This window comes from Mirounga leonina, unplaced genomic scaffold (genome assembly GCF_011800145.1).
Source record: "Mirounga leonina isolate KUSES-001 unplaced genomic scaffold, KU_Mleo_1.0 Mir_165, whole genome shotgun sequence".
NCBI classification, from domain to species: domain Eukaryota; kingdom Metazoa; phylum Chordata; class Mammalia; order Carnivora; family Phocidae; genus Mirounga; species Mirounga leonina.
Window position 1 is genome coordinate 57,311,028 of NW_023270415.1, and position 22,606 is coordinate 57,333,633.

The following is a 22,606-nucleotide window of genomic DNA, read 5'->3' on the forward strand; positions in this document are numbered from 1 at the left end:
AATCTTTAAAAAAAAGAAAATGCTTCTCTTAGTAATTATCTCACTTTTGTGTTAATTCCTCTTTCATATATTGTAACTCTGTTGTAGCATCTATTGTAACTCTTTTTTTCATGGATGACCAAGACTTACATACATCACTTCTTCCTGCTATACTGCCAAATGGGTCTTCCTTAAGGCAGAAAAAATATATTTAAAGGTACTAAAATGGTAGATTAAACATACTAGGCATTCTCAGCTATCTGGAATAATTTCTAAATCTTTAGAGTAAATTATATTTAAGCATCAAATTGATCTAAAATAACAACTTCAAGCTATATTTAAAAATATTGGGGCGCCTGGGTGGCTCAGTCGTTAAGCATCTGCCTTCAGCTCAGGTCATGATCCCAGGGTCCTGGGATTGAGCGCCGCATCAGGCTCTCTGCTCAGCAGGAAGCCTGCTTCTCCCTCTCCCACTCCCCCTGCTTGTGTTCCCTCTCTCGCTGTGTCTCTGTCAAATAAATAAATAAAATCTTTAAAAAAATTAAAAAATAAAAAGATAAAAAGATTAATATATACTATAATATGTATATGTCAAAGTCTCAGGTTTTTAAAATAGTTTACTGATATACTCTGTGTGTGTGTGTGTGTGTGTGTTTTAAGAAATCCCTGGTTGTATGCATAATAACAAGAGGTATTTTTTATCAAAAAGTTCACTGAAGCAAGTAGTCGAGGACCTCAATTGTCAGTTTGAATCAATATTCAACATACACATTGAGCTTCAGTATTCATCTACCTCAAAGGGGAAAACAGGGCAGCTGAATCCTTAAAATCCCTTCTGGCTGTAATATCTTACCATTTTAAGAATGTCCTATTTTATTCGCCTAAAGAGAATCAAAGTTGAAGGAACAATAGATAAAGAAAATGTGGTATATACATACAAACACAGACAACGTGGATGAACCTTGAGGACATTCTGCTAAGTGAAATAAACCAGTGACAGAAGGACAAGTTCTTCATAATTCACTTATATGGACTATCTAAAACAGTCAAATTCATAGAAGCAGATTGTAGAACGACATTTGCCAGGGGTTGGGGGAGTGAAAATGGGGGAGTTGCTATTCAACAAGTATAAAGTTTCAGTGATGCAAGGGGGGTAAGTTCTAGTATCTGCTGCACAACATTGTGCCTATAGTTAGCAATGCTATATTGTACACTTAAAATTTTGTTAAGAGGGCAGATTTCACGTTAAATGCTCTTACTCCAATAAAAGAAGGTAGTTCAAAATTATAGAATCATAATAGATACGTAATCAAGTTACTTTACTCCTATGGACAAGTAGCAATATATATTAACCATAGCTTCATTGCATTGTTTTAGCCTAATAATTGTCAGAAAGGAGTAAAAAGGAACACCTGTTTAATAGGATTAGTATCTGTGATATTTATTTTCACAGAATCAAGATTATGGCCAGTTTCCTTTGGTTAATTCATCCTGTTTAGTTAGACAATTTATTGATCCATTAGCATAATCTTTGTGCTATTCATTACATTTATGTATACCAAATACATATGTGTATGTATTATATAATTAGCTTAACTAGTTTGATGTATCATGCTAATTTGTCCTTCAACTTTTTGAGTGTTTAGAAATATTTTAGCTCTGTGGGATGCTCACAGGATGGTTATATGACACAGTTACAATATTGATTAAACTAAATGTACTGCTTTAATTTCTATAGCAATGCACTGGAATCACATCATTTACAGATTTCCTGATTCCATGCCTACACAATGTAAATCACCAGATTTATGTGGGAGCTGGGAAATCTGCACTTTTACAAACACCACAGGCGACTCTGATATAGATATTACAAAAGCACCATTTGAGAAATACTACTAAATGTGGAACTATTAGCACACATGAAAATATATACATATGTAATATATATGTCATAGAAATTTCCCTTGACTTTAACCAATACTTCATTTTTTATGACTTCCAAATTCCTCCTACCTCAACCTATCTGATCATTAAGGTATAATTAAGTAACATTAATATTAAATTAAATATAATACTAAGTTATATATAATATTAAGTTATATATGTTATAATATTATATTGTTATAATTTATGTCATCATTAAGTTACACATTTCCAGTTTCGGAGTAGGGGGTGGGCATAGACATGCTCTGTTGGAATCCTGCTAAATCTTCAACCGCATGCCTTGAAAAAGAAACTCATTTCTCCTCTGGTTCCAGTATACAATTAATTTGTCTTCCTGACCTTTCTATTATTATGTCTTTTCGGTCATCTAATCTGAAAAATTACAATTAGTATATAATTCTTTATTACATCTGAGATATTTAGTCACTCATTCCTCTCGGTTCCAGTCTTTGATAATGATCCTTTTTTATTTCACTACGTGGAGTTTCTAAATTGATTAAACTCCTCTCATAAAACATCTATCATGGAGTAGTCCCCAACCCGATCTAATCTCTTCATTTTCTTCATCTGCATCTCTCTAGCGACTGTGATTTTTCCCATCTTCCTTCCTTTCACAAACACATGTACCACCTCCACTTTCTGCTTCTCTTTGCTCCAGCGATTCTCCCCACTCTCTCCATCATAAATTTTTTTTTTAAGATTTTATTTATTTATTTGAGAGAGAGAGTGAGAGAGAGAGCATGAGCAGGGAGGAGGGGCAGAGGGAGAGGGAGAAGCAGGCTCCTTACTGAGCAAGGAACCCGATGCGGGGCTCTATCCCAAGACCCTGGGATCATGACCTGAGCTGAAGGCAGACATTTAACTGACTGAGCCACCCAGGTGCCCCACCACCACCATTTTTTTTTTTTTTTTTGCACTCTAGGGTTCATTCTCATTAGCATAAACACACGGTTTTATCTAACAATAAACCAAAAACCAAAACTAAAAAAAAAAAAAAAAAATTCTTTTGACTCTACTTCCTCCTTTAGTCCTATTTCTTTGTTCACCTTTGCTTGCAAAAGTCCATGAAAGGCATATTTGTACTAATTGTACACAACTTCTCTTCTCTAATATGCTCTTAAAACCACTCCAGTAAAATAGTCAAACACAAAACTCCTTTCATCACAGTAACCAATGACCTCCATATTATGAAATCCAATGATCAATTTTGGAGCTCATCTTATTAGCTGATCATCAAATTTGACACAATGGATCAGTTACTTCTTCCTATGTTTTCTTCATTTGGCTACCAGAGAACCATATTTTCCCGGTTTTCCTCCTATCTCATCAACTCTCCTTTTCAAATGCTTTTACTTGTTCTTCCTTGTTTTCCTGACTTTTGGAGTGTCCCAGAACTCAGTTCTTAGCCTTTTCTTTTCTTTTTCCTTTCTTCTTTTAATTTAATAATCACTTCAATTCTAAACTTCCAAATTTAGATCTCTATCCCACACCTTTAATTCTGAACTAAGACTTGTATATATCCAACTGCCTCCTTGAAATCATCACCAGAATACTAATTAGCCATCTCAAGCTTTAACATGTCCAGAATTCAGTTCCATATCATATCTCCACAAGTTTAATCAAAAGCTTTTCCAGTATCACTGGACATTTCATCCTGTCAGGTCTTCATGAAACTTTAGAGCTATCCTTACTTAGAGTTGTTGTTTCTTCTTTTTCTTGAACTTCACATCTCATCAGTTAGGAAATTCACTTAACTTTATCTTGAAAATCTAACAATTTTCATCACCGCCACTGCTATTTCATAATCCTAACAATTATAGTATCTTACCTAGCTTATTGCAAATAATGTCTATTTTTCTACTTTTTCTTCCTATAGTTTTCCCCACAAAGCAGCCACAGTGATCCTTTAAAAGTAAGTCTGGTCACTAGTTTGCTAAAAACCCTTTAATGACTCCGCATTTCACTTAGACTAAAAGCCAAATATGGGTCTTGAGCTGGGCTCCATTAATTATTTTTCTTTTCTACCACTTTCACCCATGCAATTCTTTTGCAGTCACATGACCTACTAGCTATTCCTTTAACAAAATGAGCTCCACTCTGGATTATGTATTTTGCTCTAAATGCATTTCTGTCTGGAATGTCTATGGCTGAGATTTCTGGTTGGCTAACCCCCTTCCTTTAAGACTGCTCAAATCTCAACCTCTCAGGTAGGTAACCTCCATCATCCTACAGTTGCTTTACTGACCTCTCTTACCCTACTTCATCTTTTCTTTCTTATCACTCTCTAGACAGAATGTGTCATTAACTTATTTATATTGTTTATTGTTTATTGGTTTTTCCCCTGATAGAGCAAAAAATTATGCAGAAGCAAGCCTCTCCATTACTTTGGTTGCTGATGCCCTTAGAACAATGCCTGCCATGCAGTAGATATCCAATAAATAATTCCTGAATGAGCACAGAATGAATGGAATTCTAGTAAGAACCAAGAGATTAAGTTTGGAAACAATTTTAAAGAGTATCTAATCCAACTCTCCAACCAAGGCTTTGTAAATAAGGCAATATCTAATTACTTCCCACCTCATTGCCCCTGTTGTCGCACCTAAGCAGGTAATGCCAAAGACTATTAGAATTGAAAGAAAGCTTGATGTTGCCGATGAGGATCCTGATGCTCTAAGCAGATGACATAATTTACCCAGTTTCATCTACCAGTAAACAGTCAAAGCTGAAACTGGAACTTAAGTGTCTTTGTGCTATGTCATTTTTCATTTCACTGCGATGGAATCAGTTGACATTGAACAAGCCTCAGAAACTTTTATCATCCAGTAATAATTGACTGGATTCACGGCATTCCTGTCAGATCACACAGTGTTGCTGCTGACTGTTGTTTAACAAACTAGAACTTACTGATTTACAATATACAGCTTGCAAGAAAGGCACTAGCTGATAGTACTCTCTGTGCTGCACGATTATTGGGCTGGCTTGGTCTATGTTGCCAAAGTCAAACACAGCCTTCGCAGGACTTGCCTCACTGCCTGAACTTTAGGAGCAACATTTAAAGTACAATAGCCAACGGCAAGTCCCCAGTCCTTCGGTGAGGGACCTGAAGTCAAAGGCACCATTTGTAATTTTAATGAAAAGAATGTGAACCTCTCCTTTATTCATATTTCTCTTTTGAATTCTATTATGAGTTGAAAATATTATATGAGCAATGCATAGGAAGAACCAATGCAATACCACCTGAAATATAATTTCTCATTTTGATAACCAGGACTTAAAACAATATGAGAACATTAAAGGATTTAAAGGAATTAGAGGGCCAGGGGTAGACTTAAATTTTTATTTTAATTATTCACAGATCATTTTATACATCAATTCCATAACTAATACAGTTAAGAGGAACACTGCTTTGTGATACTGAAGTGGCTAAATACAGTATTATTAATTTACTGACATTATGTCTCTTTAAACTGGCATTTATAGAAATATAATATAGTTTGGGCATTTGTATCACTTTCTTGAAAAGTACTAAATGAACTTATTGATAGATAGATAGATAGATAGATCGATCGATCTCCAGGATTCAGACAAGTCTACCCAAACATTTACTGTAACACTAATCTGGACTCTGGGAACAAAACTGAGGGTTACAGAAGGGAGGGGGGTGGGGGATGTGGTAACTGGGTGATGGGTATTAAGGAGAGCACGTGTGGTGATGAACACTGGGTGTTACATGCAACTAATGAACCTTTGAACACCGCATCAAAAACTAATGATGTACTATATGCTGGCTAATTGAACATAATAATAAAAAATAAAAATAATTAAAAATAAATAACAGTAAAACAATAAACTTTTCAGTTACTGTTTTCTTCTTAAAGAAGAGGGAAATAAGTAAAGTGTCCCAATGTCATTTAATTAGAAAATGCAGAGAAGAGCAATTCATGGATCTGATGCTATTATTGGACAAGGTACATTGTTCTAGAAACTCAGAAACATAAACATAGATGTTCATATAGAAACACAAATCCTTGCTAAGAATCCACAATCTGAAAAGAGAGTGACTACATGAACATAAATATGGATATTATGATCCCCAGAATAAATGTGGTAGTTTCTAGACCAAATGTGTTGGTTTCTAGAACTCAGTGGTAATAAAGAAACAATTAGAAATTGTTTTGTAATTTCCTTATATCTAGTAATCAAATACATCGGGAGTTTAAAAACTAAGATTTTTAATGGAATCACTTGCATACCAAAAGATGGTATAATTATTGGAAAATTCCTGACATTATCATCCACCTTGATATGGTTCCAATATGTATCACTGTAGAAGTAACAATTTCTAAAACAAGAGTTTTTGAATTCTCTAACATTTTTTTTTAAAGATTTTATTTATTTATTTGACAGAGTGAGAGACAGCAAGAGAGGGAACACAGGCAGGGGGAGTGGGAGAGGGAGAAGCAGGCTTCCTGCGGAACAGGGAGCCCGATGCGGGGCTCAATCCCAGGACCCTGGGATCATGACGTGAGCCAAAGGCAGATGCTTAATGACTGAGCCACCCAGGCGCCCCAATTCTCTAACATTTTAAACCAGGATTCTGCTGAATTTCATTGCACCTAGGCATGAAATTATCATGGGAAGAGTAAAAGTTATATAACCCTGAGTATTGACAGCCTGAGGGAAGAAGAGAAAACAAGCAAACAAAAATCAAAGTGGGTATAGCTAGTGTGTAACTTCTGTCTTACCTTCAAAGGAATGTATTAGAATGACAGACCCACGTGGTACTTTTGCTAAATCCCAGATAACTATAAATATTTTTTGTTAAACATTTACTCAGTGTCCTTTCAGCAGCAGCCCACAATATTGTCTCCTCTTTCCTCACACTTTCCTTCTCTGGTCTATGTGATACTTTATTCCTTCTGCCTCTCTAAATGCACTTCCTCTGTGTCCTTTGCTGGATAATGCTCCTAAGCCTGGGCTTTATATGCTGCCGGTGGTGCTCAGTCTCAGTCCTAGTTACCTCACTTCTTCTCATTCCAACCTGTCTCTAGTTAGCCAATATTATTGATGTCTGTTGGTTCATTTACCTTAGATATCAACTATATCCTATCAGTTATACTTCAGTGGAGAAGTCCTGAATCATATAAGCAGACATAGTTGTCTATTAGGTGGCTTAAATGGGACATCTCAAAGTGACTTCAATCTAAATAGATATAAAAAACAATTCTTAATATTCATAGCATTCCCACTCCAAACTTGACCTTCCTTCAACAACTTCCAAAACAGTGAGTATCTCTACTGGCTTTACCAACTTGTGCAATCCGAAAATGATGTTTTATTTAAACATTACCTTCTTTTTTTTTTTTTTTTTTTAAAGATTTTATTTATTTATTTGACAGAGAGAGAGAGAGCGAGAGCAGGAACACAAGCAGGGGGAGTGGGAGCAGGAGAAGCAGGCTTTCCGCTGAGCAGCGAGCCCGATGTGGGACTCGATCCCAGGACCCTGGGATCATGACCTGAGCCGAAGGCAGACGCTTAACGACTGAGCCACCCAGGCGCCCTAAACATTACCTTCTTTATCACTCCTCAATCCACTACAGTCCTTTTCATTATGCCTCCCTAAATACCCCCTAATTTATTCTACTGCTTTACCTCCATCAATACCATTCTAATCCAGGCTACCATGATTTTTTTTTCTTGGATTATAGAAATCACCTCTTAAGTGATCTTCCTGCAGCTAATTGAGCTCTTCTTCAGATCAACCTTTGCACTTAGTAAGAACAATCATTTGAAAATTCAAACCTTTACATGGCTTAAAAGGCCCTTCCTTTTAAGTCTAGTGTTTACCAATTGCCTTACTATACCAGTCTCATCATTCTTCACTCAGTTACTGATTCATAATCTACTTTACACTTCAATCCTATCAGTGCATTCAGATTTCTAAAATAGTATAATGAAACATTTTCTCCTAAAAATATTATACTCCAAAAACATGTTCTGAAAACTCTGCAGTTGCCATGAAACCATGTCTTGAAGTGTGTAAAAAAACAGACCATACTAACCCAGATCATAATGTTGAATTTTTGCCTTCAGACAACAGATTGAAGAGCTATTTACAAAAACAAAGGCAAATTATTTCCCAGATTATTCAATTAATTTGAAAGGAAACACCAACTATGGACTGGCATGCTAAGAACATAACTGTAGATTACATTAGGAACATCTTTTCTTTTCTTACACAGTTGTGCTTAAGTCACATTACTTTTCAATGACTGATAATTAAATACTGATGGAAAGTTCCATCTTTCAGAATTCCAATCTATTCAATGTATTAGTACCCTTATCTTCAAAAATATCCCTCAAATTTGACAGCTTCCCCTTACAATTTTCCTGTAACTTTAAGTTCTTTTAAATAACTAAAGCTTTAAAGGCCCTTACACAGTTGTGCTTTGATCCCCAGTCAGCCTGAGGCAGTGACATCAATGCTAGGTTAGAATAGCAACTATTTACTTACCATATTGTAGGTGGCTCAGAACCTTCTATTTCTAAGTAATCATACTTTTCTTCCATTTGGAAATCAGTAAATATGAGTGAAATTGTGTCCCCAGGCTCTGCTACAATGGTCCAAGTGCAATCAGCATTGTTATGGTACTCATTAGGAAAACTAGGGCTTGAAATGATGCCACTGGATCCTCTCATCGTTCCTCCACACGCATCTTCAGCTGTTAAAACAAGGACAAGATGTTCAGTTATATGTCATTAAGAAAAATGCAATTAAAGCAACTCTGTTAACAATTTTGGATAAAAACAGCAGTCCAAATATTGTGACACCAAGTGCTCGGCAGGGAGTCTGCTTCTCCCTCGGACCCTCCCCCCTCTCATGTGCTCTCTTTCTCATTCTCTCTCTCTCAAATAAATAAATAAAATCTTTAAAAAAAAAAAAAGATAAACAATCTTTCGTTTTTCAGTGTTTTAGCGTATTTTTATCTCAGTATCTTCAAAAGATTAGTTTGATCTTTGTAGGCGCTTTGGAATAAATAGCATCATGACAAAATAAGTTAGAATACTCCTCTTAGGCCTGTTTTTAAGAATAATACTTTTTCACCTAAAGAGTAAAGCAATGTGATTGAATATCTCAGATTTATCTTGTAGTTAACTAGAAGTTGTGTTGGCTTCAAAATGTAGTTACTTATTATATAAAGAATATAGTGGATAATAAAAAGGTTGGTGGTTTCTCTACTCTTGTTCTAAGAAAAGTGCATAGGTTGTAAGATTGAAAGTATGCTATTTTAAAAATATATGTGTATGTGTATACATATACATATACTGGATGATGGAAAGTTGCATGTTAAGAAGCTTGCAGTCAATTTATTGTAAAACAGGAAGAAAACAACCAGTTCAGCCAATAGAATCAATGAGGGCAATGTGGTCTTTTAAGAATAAGCTTTTTTTTTTTTAAATGATCTTTCTGACTTAGTACTTATTCCAATAGTCTGGGGAAAATACTATCAACTCTCAAATTATTAATGTACTAAATCTATTGATAAAAACTATGGCTGTTAAATTTAAAGTTCTACTAAACCTAATTTTCCTTGTTTACAATATTATAAAACTATCATCAAATAACTTCTACTTCTTTAAAATAACTGAATTTATATAAACTTGTTAAACAATCTCTTTAATCTCTCACCTATAGAGCAGGGAGAAAAGTCATAAATAAGATAAAAAATTAGTTGTATTTAAGTGTAAATATTAAGAAAAAAGTTTAATATTTCCCCACAAATATATTTTTCCTAAAATTAAATTTTATTTACTTTTCATTTCTGTGACACTCATTTAGATACTGAAAATACCAGACTTTGTTTTGGCTTTGGGTAGGAAACCATACATTTCATTTAAGATCTTGTAAATTGGAACTGCCCCAAAACATGACAGTACAAAAAAAAAAAACACACACACACACACACACAAAAAACACACACAGCATCAAAAAAACACTTAAAACAGTTTTCTGTAGCACATCTTTGCAGATATTGATCTCATACTGTGCTCTGCCCTGCTATCAGTTTCTTCTGAAATAGCTTAGGGATGGGGCACAAGGGTGACAGGAATTAGGCTTGTTTATCAAAAAAGATAAATGAACTGTAAATCATAGAAAATGAGTATACTTGGTGAATTCCAGATGCTAAGCATTCAATCCAATGTCAGACTATATCATGGGAAATTTTTTTTGCAACTCTCCCTTGTTAAATCTCAACCTTCTATTAGCAGTCAAGTAAAACTGACATCTACATGGATTATTGCTCCTTTGTAGACAGGCATCACTGTTGTACCTCTTAATTAGATAAACTATTTAGATATTACATTCATTAATTATCCATTATATTACATATGCAGAGCAGCCGTTCCATTTCTGTGGCTATCCTTGTTTACATTTCATAGTTCAGCCTTATGCATCTTCATGTTTAAGTAGAAACACTTTTCTCATAGAGAAGAAAATGGTGCAACAGGGAGATAAATTGTACATCTTCTAGATTGGTAGTTTTATGTTTTTCAAGGCACAACACATAATGCTGTTCCAAGTTTTAAGGAAAAGAGAAGTAGATTTTTTTATGATTATGGAGAAAACCAAAGTGCCCTTATTTTCATTTCTTAGTCCAGTCCCCTCAGTTCCTTTCATACCAGAACAGATAAAATTAAATTCATCTGAGAATCAGATTTATAACAACTTGAAAAAGAAAAACATTCATCGCTCATCCAGATGAACACTTCATGGAAAGGGAAAGTAAGCTAAGCATCACGGCACTCAGCATTGAGGGTTTATTCCTAAATACTCAAATATGCATTGGAGCAAGTATCTTATCTTAATTTATATTTACCTTCCTAAGAAACATGTTTAGAAAATGAGAAGGTAAGTTAATGCACTGAGGAAAGTAATTAATAAATGCAGGGATTTTTATTTTAATATTTAGCTTAAAATCTCCAAATAAGAAAGAAATAAAAATCATCCATTCAATGATAATTTAAATTATTTAAAGATTTGGAGGAAAAAAATTTTCAACCAAGAGGGAGGCATGACAGAGCAACAGGGAGCAAATTTACATGCCTTTCTTCAAAAAAAAAAAAAAATTAAAAACTAAGCAAAATAAAATTTTTTTAACACTGCAACAGGGCCATACAGAATTGTGACTCTCAGAAAGGAGAGGAATAAAGGAGGAGAGCCCTATAATTGCCTGGCTTTCTATCTAGAAGCACATTCAGCACCAGAGATGGGGATTATCAGTAGAACATGATGCTCTCCCTGAGCTAAGTAGACAGTGTTCAGGGAGCATGACATGCCCAAAGTTGTAAGACAGGATTCAGAGAGGGAGCTCTGTCAAAAAAATTCACAAAATCTACAAAGTAGTGCCCTAGATCTTCGCTAAATATGAGCAAATGCACATAAAGGGTGAAATTCTATGCAGACAGGCAGAGAGAGACCAAGGATCTTTGTGCTGAATGGCTCCAAGAGAGCACACAGGGTTGGGTATTTTGCAAATTCCTCCAGCTAGGGTAGAGAGTTCTCTTTACATAACCAGAGTATTCAGTAGAAATTCAGAAGGGATGAACTTCATTAACGGGGCTAAACAATCCCCAGAGCAAAATTTACTCTAGAACTGCCCTAACAAAATTTGAAAACAAACCTCAAAGACACTCTCTGGACCCAATGTAACTTTGCTTTATATCAGGAGAAAACCCAACATTCTTAAAGGATGAAAACTAAATCCAACACTCAATAACTTAAAATTCACAATGTTCAACATCTAGTAAAAAAGTAGTAGTCCTCTCAAGAGGCAGAAAAATACAACCCATTACCAAGAAAACTATTACTCAATAGAAACTAAACAAAAATGATGGAGATGTTGGAATTGTTATAATTTTGTTCTACAATTTAAAGCAAGGCTTGGCAAAGAATATGCCAAGCTCTATGTGGACTATACCCTGTTTTTGTATGGCCTAACAGCTAGGCATGATTTTTATAATTTTAAAAACAGATGAAAAACAAACTAGAATCAAAGATAAATATAAGATAGAGACCATATGTACCATGCAAAGTCTAAAATATTCATTATGTTACCCTTTACAGAAAAAATAAACACAGTGAACATAGTGAGGAAGGAAGATATGTAGTAACCAAATAAAACTTTAAGAGACAAAATACATATTATTCTAAATGAAAATAATTGCTCAATGGGGCTTATAGCAGATTAGATACTACAGAATAAAACATATTGAACTTGAAGGCAGAGCAACAGAAACTATTCAAAATGAAGGAGAAAGAACAGAAGAACTTTAAAAAAAAATTTCCCTGTAGGAAAATATCAAGCATTCTGACATAAGTAATACTGAAGTTCCAAAAGGCAGTGGGGCAGAGTGGAAGCATGGAAAGCTATTTGAAGATACAATGGACAAAGAAAAATCCACATTTGATGAAAACTAAAAACCCACAGATATAAGAGGCAAAGGGTTTTTGGCATCCTGGTATGGCAGAGACAATTAGCTAAGCACCAAAATTCCTGTTCCACCCTCACATGTGCTGTTGTAACTGGAGGCAGCTGCTCAATTAGAACAAACTTTCCTGTGCTTCCCATATCTAGGTCCGGCCATGTAATTGAATTCTGGTGAACAGTCAGTGGTGAGAGCTACCACTGCAAGTTCTGCCTATAAAAACCTGCCACAGGATCACACATACTCTTTTTTTCTCCTTATGTTATTAGGATATTGTGCCCCAAGTGACCTTAGAGACCCCATGTTGATTGAAGACTTTTTTCCACGTACATACTTGAAATCTCTGTCTCCCTCTAATTTTTAAACTCTATAAAAACAGGGATGGTATTTATTTTTGTTCACATAATACCTCTATTATTTAAAAAAACGATATTGACATATAGTAGAGGTTTATATGAATGTACTGAATTAAATATAAAATAAGTAAATCAGTAAATATAATTATTTGAATTGATCATCAAATTGGATTTGATCTCTGGACCATTTATAGAGTAGAATAAAAAGAGAATCACAAAGAATATATCACTATTCCAAAGCAGAGGAATAGTATGGTAATTGCAGCAAAAAGCCAAAATTAAGTAGAAAAATGGGAGAAACTTCCAAATAAATTTTAAGAACAAAAGGTATGTTGCATAGCAAAGCTTCGAAGTTGAAAGGAGAGCTTAATTGGAAAGGCTTATTGTTATTCGGCACCTACAAGGTGGGAGTGAGTTAAGTTTTAGATTTTTCTCCATATTTAACTTCAATAAAGTGCAACTTCAGTATTTGCAGAACTATAAATGTAGAATATTCAAGAGAATCACCAGATAAAATATACAGCTTAATGTGTGAATTTAGCAAGACCACTTATACACAGGCAATAAACAAGGTATCAGTACTGAATAAATAGATACTGAAAGTTTTAAAAATATCATTTCTAATAGGATAAAATTTCAAATATTTAGAAATAAAAACACTAAAAACATGAAAAACCTGAGCAAAGCTCCACTTATATATTTTTTTTTTTTTTAAGATTTTATTTATTTATTTGACAGAGAGAGACACAGCGACAGAGGGAACACAAGCAGGGGGAGTGGGAGAGGGAGAAGCAGGCTTCCCGTGGAGCAGGGAGCCTGATGCGGGGCTCGATCCCAGGACCCTGGGATCATGACCTGAGCCGAAGGCAGACGCTTAATGACTAAGCCACCCAGGCGCCCTCCACTTATATTTTTGAGAGAAAATACAGATCTGTATAAATAGATATTCTATGCTTTCCGATCGGTAATCTAAAAAATGTCAGTACTCCCCAGATAACCTATGGTTTTAGTGTAATCCCAATCAAAATTTTGGCATGCCCATGTGTGTATGCATGTATGTAAATTGACAACCTGATTTTTTAATTTATCTAGAATTGCAAAAAAGCTAAGCATAATTAAGACAATCTTGAAGAGGAAAATAAAGCTAACTAAGCAGCATTAATGCTCATCATAAAGCCACACTAATCAAAACAATGAGGAATTAAAAGTAAATACAGGCCAGTCAACCAATGGAACAGAATAAAGTCTTTAATAAAACACACACACACAGGCACACACACACACTCATTTAAACAGCTGACTCATGACAGGAGCAGCACCATAGAGCTTTGGGAATAGAACATCTCTTCATTAAATGGTGCTGGGTCCATCAACTATCCATACACGATAGTCAGTGCCAGATGAACCATAAATCTAAATATAAAAGGTGAAGCAATACAGCCTCTGAAACAAAATCTAAGACAACATCTTCATGTCCTTAGGATTGTCAAAGTTTGCTTAAATAGATATAGTACACTACATTAAAATTAGGAATGATATTCTTTAAGAGAAGACAGTCACATAGTGGAAGATATTTCCGATACACATAACTGATAAGGGTTCATCCAAAATATATAAAGAACTTCTACAAATCATTAAGGAAAAGGCAAACAACTAATAACAAACCGGACAAAAGACTAGACCGGCATCTCACAATGAAGAATGGACCAATTGCCCATGAACATATAAGAACAGTACTCAACGTATTAGTCAGAACAGAAATTCAGATTAAAACTACATTTCTCCACTACACACACACACACCAAGATGTTTAAAATGACTAATAACATAAAAGTTTAGCAAGACTGTGAAACAACTAAAATTCCTATATACTCCTGGTAGCTCTATAAATTAGTACAGCCATTTTGAAAAACCCATTGGCAGATAATCTAATAAAGCTATCCATGTCTTATGATTTAATGTTCCCATTACTAGGCATTTTTTCAGATGTGCATCAAAATATATTTACAGGAATGTTCATAGATGCATTACTTCTAATAACCAAATCTGGAAAAACCCAATATTCACTAAAGATATCATATATAAATAGTGGTTTAGTATTATAATGTATCCCACCGTCAATCTATAAAAATAAACAACTACTACATGCAAAAATATAATTAATCTCACAAAGAAGAACACTGGTTGAAGAGTACATACTGTAAGATCCTATTTTATGGAGTTGAAAATAGGTAAAAATAATTTGGGGTACTAGAAATCAGAAGGGTATTTACTTTCAGGAAAGAACAGGATAGTGACTGGGAGGAAGTATTCCAGAGATATCTGACATTTGGGTAATATTCTGTTCTTGATCTCGGTGGTAGTAACAAGGCTGCATTGGTTATATGAAAATTCATCAAGCTATACACTTGTAAGTTATGACTTTTCTATATACAGGTTATATTTTAATTAAAAGCATTATGAAGTAAAACGGGGAAAATACCTTGAAAGCACTCCATCTCCTTCCAAGTCAGCAAATACGTTGTGAGGTACCCCTGAACCTCTAAGAGAATGGCCAAATCTGGCTCTCCTCTTCTTTTTTTTTTAATTCTTATGTTAATCCCCATACATTACATCATTAGTTCAAGATGAAGTGTTCCATGATTCATTGTTTGTGCATAACACCCAGTGCTCCATGCAGAATGTGCCCTCCTCAATACCCACCACCAGGCTAACCCATCCTCCCACTCCCCTCCCCTCTAGAACCCTGTTTGTATTTCAGAGTCCATCATCTCTCATTGTTCGTCTACCCCTCCGATTTCCCCCGCTTCATTCTTCCCCTCCCGCTACCTTCTTCTTCTTTTTTTTTTTCTTACCATATATTGCATTATTTGTTTCAGAGGTACAGATCTGAGATTCAACAGTCTTGCACAATTCACAGTGCTTACCAGAGCACATACCCTCCCCAGTGTCTATCACCCAGTCAGCCCATCCCTCCCACCCCACCCCCCACTCCAGGAACCCTGAGTTTGTTTCCTGCGATTAAGAATTCCTCATATCAGTGAGATCATATGATACATGTCTTTCTCTGTTTGACTTATTTCACTCAACATAATACCCTCCAGTTCCATCCACGTCGTTGCAAATGGCAAGATCTCATTCCTTTTGATGGCTGCATAATATTCCATTGTATATATATACCACCTCTTCTTTATCCATTCAACTGTCGATGGACATCTTGGCTCTTTCCACAGTTTGGCTATTGTGGACATTGCTGCTATAAACATCGGGGTGCACGTACCCCTTCGGATCCCTACTTTTGTATCTTTGGGGTAAATACCCAGTAGTGCAATTGCTGGATCATAGGGTAGCTCTATTTTCAACTTTTTGAGGAAACTCCATACTGTTTTCCAGAGTGGCTGCACCAGCTTGCATTCCCACCAACAGTGTAGGAGGGTTCCCCTTTCTCCGCATCCCCACCAACATTTGTTGTTACTTGACTTGTTAATTTTAGCCATTCTGACTGGTGTGAGGTGGTATCTCATTGAGGTTTTGATTTGGATGTCCCTGATGCCAAGCGATATTGAGCACTTTTTCATGTGTCTGTTGGCCATTTGGATGTCTTCTTTGGAAAAATGTCTGTTCATGTCTTCTGCCCATTTCTTGATTGGATTCTTTGTTCTTTGGGTGTTGAGTTTGATGAGTTCATTATAGATTTTGGATACTAACCCTTTATCTGATATGTCATTTGCAAATATCTTCTCCCATTCTGTCGGTTGTCTTTTGGTTTTGTTGACTGTTTCCTTTGCTTTGCAAAAGCTTTTTATCTTGATGAGATCCCAATAGTTCATTTTTACCCTTGCTTCCCTTGCCTTTGGCGATGTTTCCAGGAAGAAGTTGCTTTGGCTGAGGTCAAAGAGGTTGCTGCCTGTGTTCTCCTCTAGGATTTTGATGGACTCCTGTCTCACATTGAGGTCTTTCAAGCATTTGGAGTCTATTTTTGTGTGTGGTGTAAGGAAATGGTCCAGTTTCATTCTTCTGCATGTGGCTATCCAATTTTCCCAACACCATTTGTTGAAGAGACTGTCTTTGTTCCATTGGACATTCTTTCCTGCTTTGTCAAAGATGAGTTGACCATAGAGTTGAGGGTCCATTTCTGGGCTCTCTATTCTGTTCCATTGATCTATGTGTCTGTTTTTGTACCAGTACCATGCTGTCTTGATGATGACAGCTTTGTAATAGAGCTGGAAGTCCGGAATTGTGATGCCGCCGGCTTTGGTTTTCTTTTTCAACATTCCTCTGGCTATGCGTGGTCTTTTCTGGTTCCATACAAATTTTAGGATTATTTGTTCCATTTCTTTGAAAAAAGTGGATGGTATTTTGATGGGGATTGCATTGAATGTGTAGAGTGCTCTAGGTAGCATTGACATCTTCACAATATTTGTTCTTCTGATCCATGAACATGGAACGTTTTTCCATTTCTTTGTGTCTTCCTCAATTTCTTTCATGAGTATTTTATAGTTTTCTGAGTAAAGATCCTTTGTCTCTTTGGTTAGATTTATTCCTAGGTATCTTACGGTTTTGGGTGCAATTGTAAATGGGATTGACTCCTCAATTTCTCTTTCTTCTGTCTTGTTGTTGGTGTATAGGAATGCCACTGACTTCTGTGCATTGATTTTATATCCTGCCACTTTACTGAATTCCTGTATGAGTTCTAGCAGTTTCGGGGTGGAGTCTTTTGGGTTTTCCACATAAAGTATCATATCATCTGCAAAGAGTGAGAGTTTGACTTCTTCTTTGCCGATTTGGATGCCTTTGATTTCTTTTTGTTGTCTGATTGCTGTGGCTAGGACTTCCAATACTATGTTGAATAGCAGTGGTGATAGTGGACATCCCTGTGGTGTTCCTGACCTTAGGGGGAAAGCTCTCAGTTTTTCCCCATTGAGAATGATATTCGCTGTAGGTTTTTCATAGATGGCTTTTATGATATTGAGGTATGTACCCTCTATGCCTATACTCTGAAGAGTTTTGATCAAGAAAGGATGCTGTACTTTGTCAAAAGCTTTCTCTGCATCTATTGAGAGGATCATATGGTTCTTTTTCTTTCTTTTATTAATGTATTGTATCACATTGATTGATTTGCGGATGTTGAACCAACCTTGCAGCCCAGGGATAAATCCCACTTGGTCATGGTGAATAATCCTTTTAATGTACTGTTGGATCCTATTGGCTAGGATTTTGGTGAGAATTTTTGCATCCATGTTCATCAGGGATATTGGTATGTAATTCTCCTTTTTGATGGGGTCTTTGTCTGGTTTTGGGATCAAGGTAATGCTGGCCTCATAAAATGAGTTTGGAAGTTTTCCTTCCGTTTCTATTTTTTGGAACAGTTTCAGAAGAATAGGTATTAATTCTTCTTGAAATGTTTGGTAGAATTCCCCTGGGAAGCCATCTGGCCCTGGGCTTTTGTTTTTTGGGAGATTTTTGATGACTGCTTCAATTTCCTTAGTGGTTCTAGGTCTGTTCAGGTTTTCTATTTCATCCTGGTTCAGTTTTGGTAGTTGATACATCTCTAGGAATGCATCCATCTCTTCCAGGTTATCTAATTTGCTGGCATAGAGTTGCTCATAATATGTTCTTATAATTGTATTTCTTTGGTGTTGGTTGTGATCTCTCCTCTTTCATTCATGATTTTGTTGATTAGCATCATTTCTCTTCTCTTTTTGATAAGTCTGGCCAGGGGTTTATCAATCTTGTTAATTCTTTCAAAGAACCAGCTCCTAGTTTCATTGATCTGTTCTACTGTTCTTTTAGTTTCTATTTCATTGATTTCTGCTCTGATCTTTATTATTTCTCTTCTCCTGCTGGGTTTAGGCTTTATTTGCTGTTCTTTCTCCAGCTCCTTTAGGTGGAGGGTTAGGTTGTGTACTTGAGACCTTTCTTGTTTCTTGAGAAAGGCTTGTATTGCTATATACTTTCCTCTTAGGACTGCCTTTGCTGCATCCCAAAGATTTTGAATAGTTGTGTTTTCATTTTCATTGGTTTCCATGTATTTTTTTAATTCTTCTTTAATTTCCTGGTTGACCCATTCATTCTTCAGTAGGATGCTCTTTAGCCTCCATGTATTTGAGTTCTTTCCGACTTTCCTCTTGTAATTGAGTTCTAGTTTCAAAGCATTGTGGTCTGAAAATAGGCAGGGAATGATTCCAATCTTTTGGTACCGGTTGAGACCTGATTTATGACCTTGGATGTGATCTATTCTGGAGAATGTTCCATGGGCACTAGAGAAGAATGTGCATTCCGTTGCTTTGGGGTGGAATGTTCTGAATATGTCTGTAAAGTCCATTTGGTCCAGTGTGTCATTTAAAGACTTTATTTCCTTGTTGATTTTTTGCTTAGACGATCTGTCCATTTCAGTGAGGGGGTGTTAAAGTCCCCCACTATTATTGTATTGTTGTTGATGTGTTTCTTTGCTTTTGTTATTAATTGCCTTATATAATTGGCTGCTCCCATGTTAGAGGCATAGATATTTACAATTGTTAGATCTTCTTGTTGGATAGACCCTTTAAGTATGATATAGTGTCCTTCCTCATCTCTTATTACAGTCTTTGGTTTAAAATCTAATTTGTCTGATATAAGGATTGCCACCCCAGCTTTCTTTTGGTGTCCATTAGCATGGTAAATGGTTCCCCCTCCTCACTTTCAATCTGGGGGTATCTCTGGTTCTAAAATGAGTCTCTTGCAGACAGCATATCGATGGGTCTTGTTTTTTAATCCAGTCTGATAGCCTGTGTCTTTTGATTGGGGCATTGAGCCCATTTACATTCAGGGTAACTATTGAAAGATAGGAATTTAGTGCCATTGTATTGCCTGTAAGGTGACTGTTACTGTATATTGTCTGTGTTCCTTTCTGGTCTATGTTGCTTTTAGGCTCTCTCTTGCTTAGAGGACCCCTTTCAAGATTTCTTTTAGGGCTGGTTTTGTGTTTGCAAATTCCTTTAGTTTTTGTTTGTCCTGGAAGCTTTTTATCTCTCCTTCTATTTTCAATGACAGCCTAGCTGGATATAGTATTCTTGGCTGCATATTTTTCTCATTTAGTGCTCTGAATATATCCTGCCAGTCCTTTCTGGCCTGCCAGGTCTCTGTGGATAGGTCTGTTGCCAATCTAATGTTTCTACCCTTGTAGGTTACATATCTCTTCTCCCGAGCTGCTTTCAGGATTTTCTCTTTGTCTATGAGACTCGTAAGTTTTACTATTAGATGTCAGGGTGTTGACCTATTTTTATTGATTTTGAGAGGGGTTCTCTGTGCTTCCTGGATTTTCATGCCTGTTTCCTTCCCCAAATTAGGGAAGTTCTCTGCTATAATTTGCTCCATTATACCTTCTGCCCCTCTCTCTTTCTTCTTCTTCTGGGATCCCAATTATTCTAATGTTGTTTCGTCTTATGGTATCGCTTATCTCTCGAATTCTGGCCTCGTTTTCCAGTAGTTGTTTATCTCTCTTTTTCTCAGCTTCTTTATTTTCCATCATTTCCTCTTCTATATTACTGATTCTCTCTTCTGCCTCATTTATTCTAGCAGTTAGCGGCCCCATTTTTTATTGCACCTCATTAATAGCCTTTTTGATTTCAACTTGGTTGGATTTTAGTTCTTTTACTTCTCCAGAAAGGGTTTCTCTAATAACTTCTATATTTTTTTCAAGCCCAGCTAGTATCTTTAAAGTCATGATTCTGAACTCTAGATCTGACATCGTACTAATGTCGTATTGAGTAGGTCCCTGGCAGTCAGTACTACCTCTTGTTCTCTTTGTTGAGGTGATTTTTTCCATCTTGTCATTTTGTGCAGAGGAGAATAGATTAATGAGAGAACAAAATGCTAGCAGAGTAACAACATCCCCAGAAAATATATTCTAAACAAATCAGAAAAGACCTGAAGCAGTGAGAAAAGAAAAGGAAAGAGAGAAAAAAGAAAAAGAAAAAAAAGATAAAGATAAAAATAAAAACAAAGACAAACAAAACAAAACAACAACAACAAAAAAAACAGAATGTGATCAAATATGATCAGGCTGGTATTTAGATCAGTGCCACACACTAGATTTGGGGTGTATTTTGGTCTTTTAGAAGAAAGTGCCTCCCAAAATTTTAAAGAAAGAAAAACTTATATATGTACAAAAATAAGGATTGATATGATGAAGGGATGGAATATGACTGTAAAGATGGATATTATAAAAAATTTTATAAAAGGAATTGATAAGAAGTTGTTTGAAAAAAGAATGAAGAAGATTTAAAAAAAAAAAAGGGAGAGGATGTGATCAGGCAGGGGAATAGAAAACACCATATACTAGAGATTTAGGGTATATTTTAATCTGTTAGAAGAAACTATCTCAAAATTTTAAAGAGAGATCAAATTATATATATATAAGCCAAAAATACGGGTAACTACTATGAAGGGATAGAATATGACTCTAAAAATGAAAAATAAGTTTTTTTTAATTCTTTTTTATTTTATTTTTTATTTTTTATTTTTTTTAAAGATTTTATTCATTTATTTGACAGAGAGAGAGAACAAGTAGGCAGAAAGGCAGACAGAGGGAGAGGGAGAAGCAGGCTTCCCGCTGAGCAGGGAGCCCGATGCGGGGCTCGATCCCAGGACCCCGGGATCATGACCTGAGTCGAAGGCAGCGGCTTAACCAACTGAGCCACCCAGGCGCTCCAAAAATGTTTTTTTTTTTTTAAAGGGATTGATAAGATGTTGGTTGAAAAAGGGAAAAAGAAAAATTCAAAAAGAAAAAAAAAAAAGACAGTTAAAAAATTAACTTTGAAAGACTAAAGAATCATGGTAAAAAAGCCATGATATCTATGGGCAGTAGTCCCCTAGCGCTGGAGTTCTGCCGTTCTCATTGATCGGTAAACTTGGTCTTGGCTGGCTGTTCTCGCTGATCTTCTGGGGAGGGGCCTGTTGCCGTGGTTTCCAAATGTCTCTGCCGGAGGCGGAATTGCCCCGCCCTTGCCCCCTCCGGGCTAAGTAATCTGCTTGGGTTTGCTCTCCGGGGCTTTTGTTCCCTGTGAGCTTTCTGTACAGCTTTGGAGGCGGAGAGTGAAAATGGCCGCGTCCCAATCTCCACCCCGGAGGAGCCGAGAACTCGGGGCCCCGCTCCTCAGTGAGCCCCCAGAGAAAAGCCGTCAGTCACTCCCGTCTCCCCGGTCTCCGGCTGCACTCTGTGCTCACCCGGCCTGTGACCGCGCGTTTCTATCTCTGGCACCCGACCCCGGGTGGAGTCTCCAAACCCAGCAGATCCCTGCGGTGCACTCCCGCGCGGCTCCTCCCGGGGAAGGAAGGTGAGTCTCCCCGGATCTGCCTCTTGTTGGGTCCCTGCTGGAGGAGCAGGGGCCCGACTGGGCGGCGGATCACGGTTTATGGCCACCCCGAGATGAGAGCCCGCGCCTGGGCTCCACCTCTGCAGCCGGCTTCCCTGCTCCGATACCTGGGAGCTCTGCCACACTCAGGCACCCCCGGTCTTTCTGTGACCCCGAGGGTCCTGGGACCACACTGTCCCGGAGGGTTCCACCCCCCGCTCAGCTACCAGAGTGACGTCCCTCAGCGGAGCAGACTTTGAAAAGTTCCGATTTTGTGCTCCGCGGCTCTATCACTTGACAGAAGCGGCCGACGGAGGCCCCTCCCCCGCCGTCTATCCTCCCGAATATCGCCTCGGATTCCCTTCTCCGCACATCCTACCTTCCAGAAAGTGGGCGCTTTTCTGATGAGAGAGTTGTTGCTCTTCTTTTCTTCGATCTCCTGTTGAGTTTGTAGGTGTTCAGAATGGTTTGATCCCTATCCAGCTGAATTCCTGAGAGGAGACT

The 22,606-nt window shown here is 36.9% G+C and overlaps 1 protein-coding gene across 3 annotated transcripts in view; it reads right to left on the reverse strand.

Moving 5' to 3' along the window:
• The window catches only part of CSMD3 (CUB and Sushi multiple domains 3), a 1,201,062-nt gene that overhangs the window by 836,670 nt on the left and 341,786 nt on the right, over positions 1-22,606 (reverse strand). For all 3 annotated transcript variants that reach the window (XM_035011782.1, XM_035011781.1, XM_035011780.1), the window contains exon 5: positions 8,438-8,645. In XM_035011782.1, coding sequence (XP_034867673.1) covers positions 8,438-8,645 — 208 coding nt within the window. The remainder of the gene's footprint in view (positions 1-8,437; positions 8,646-22,606) is intronic.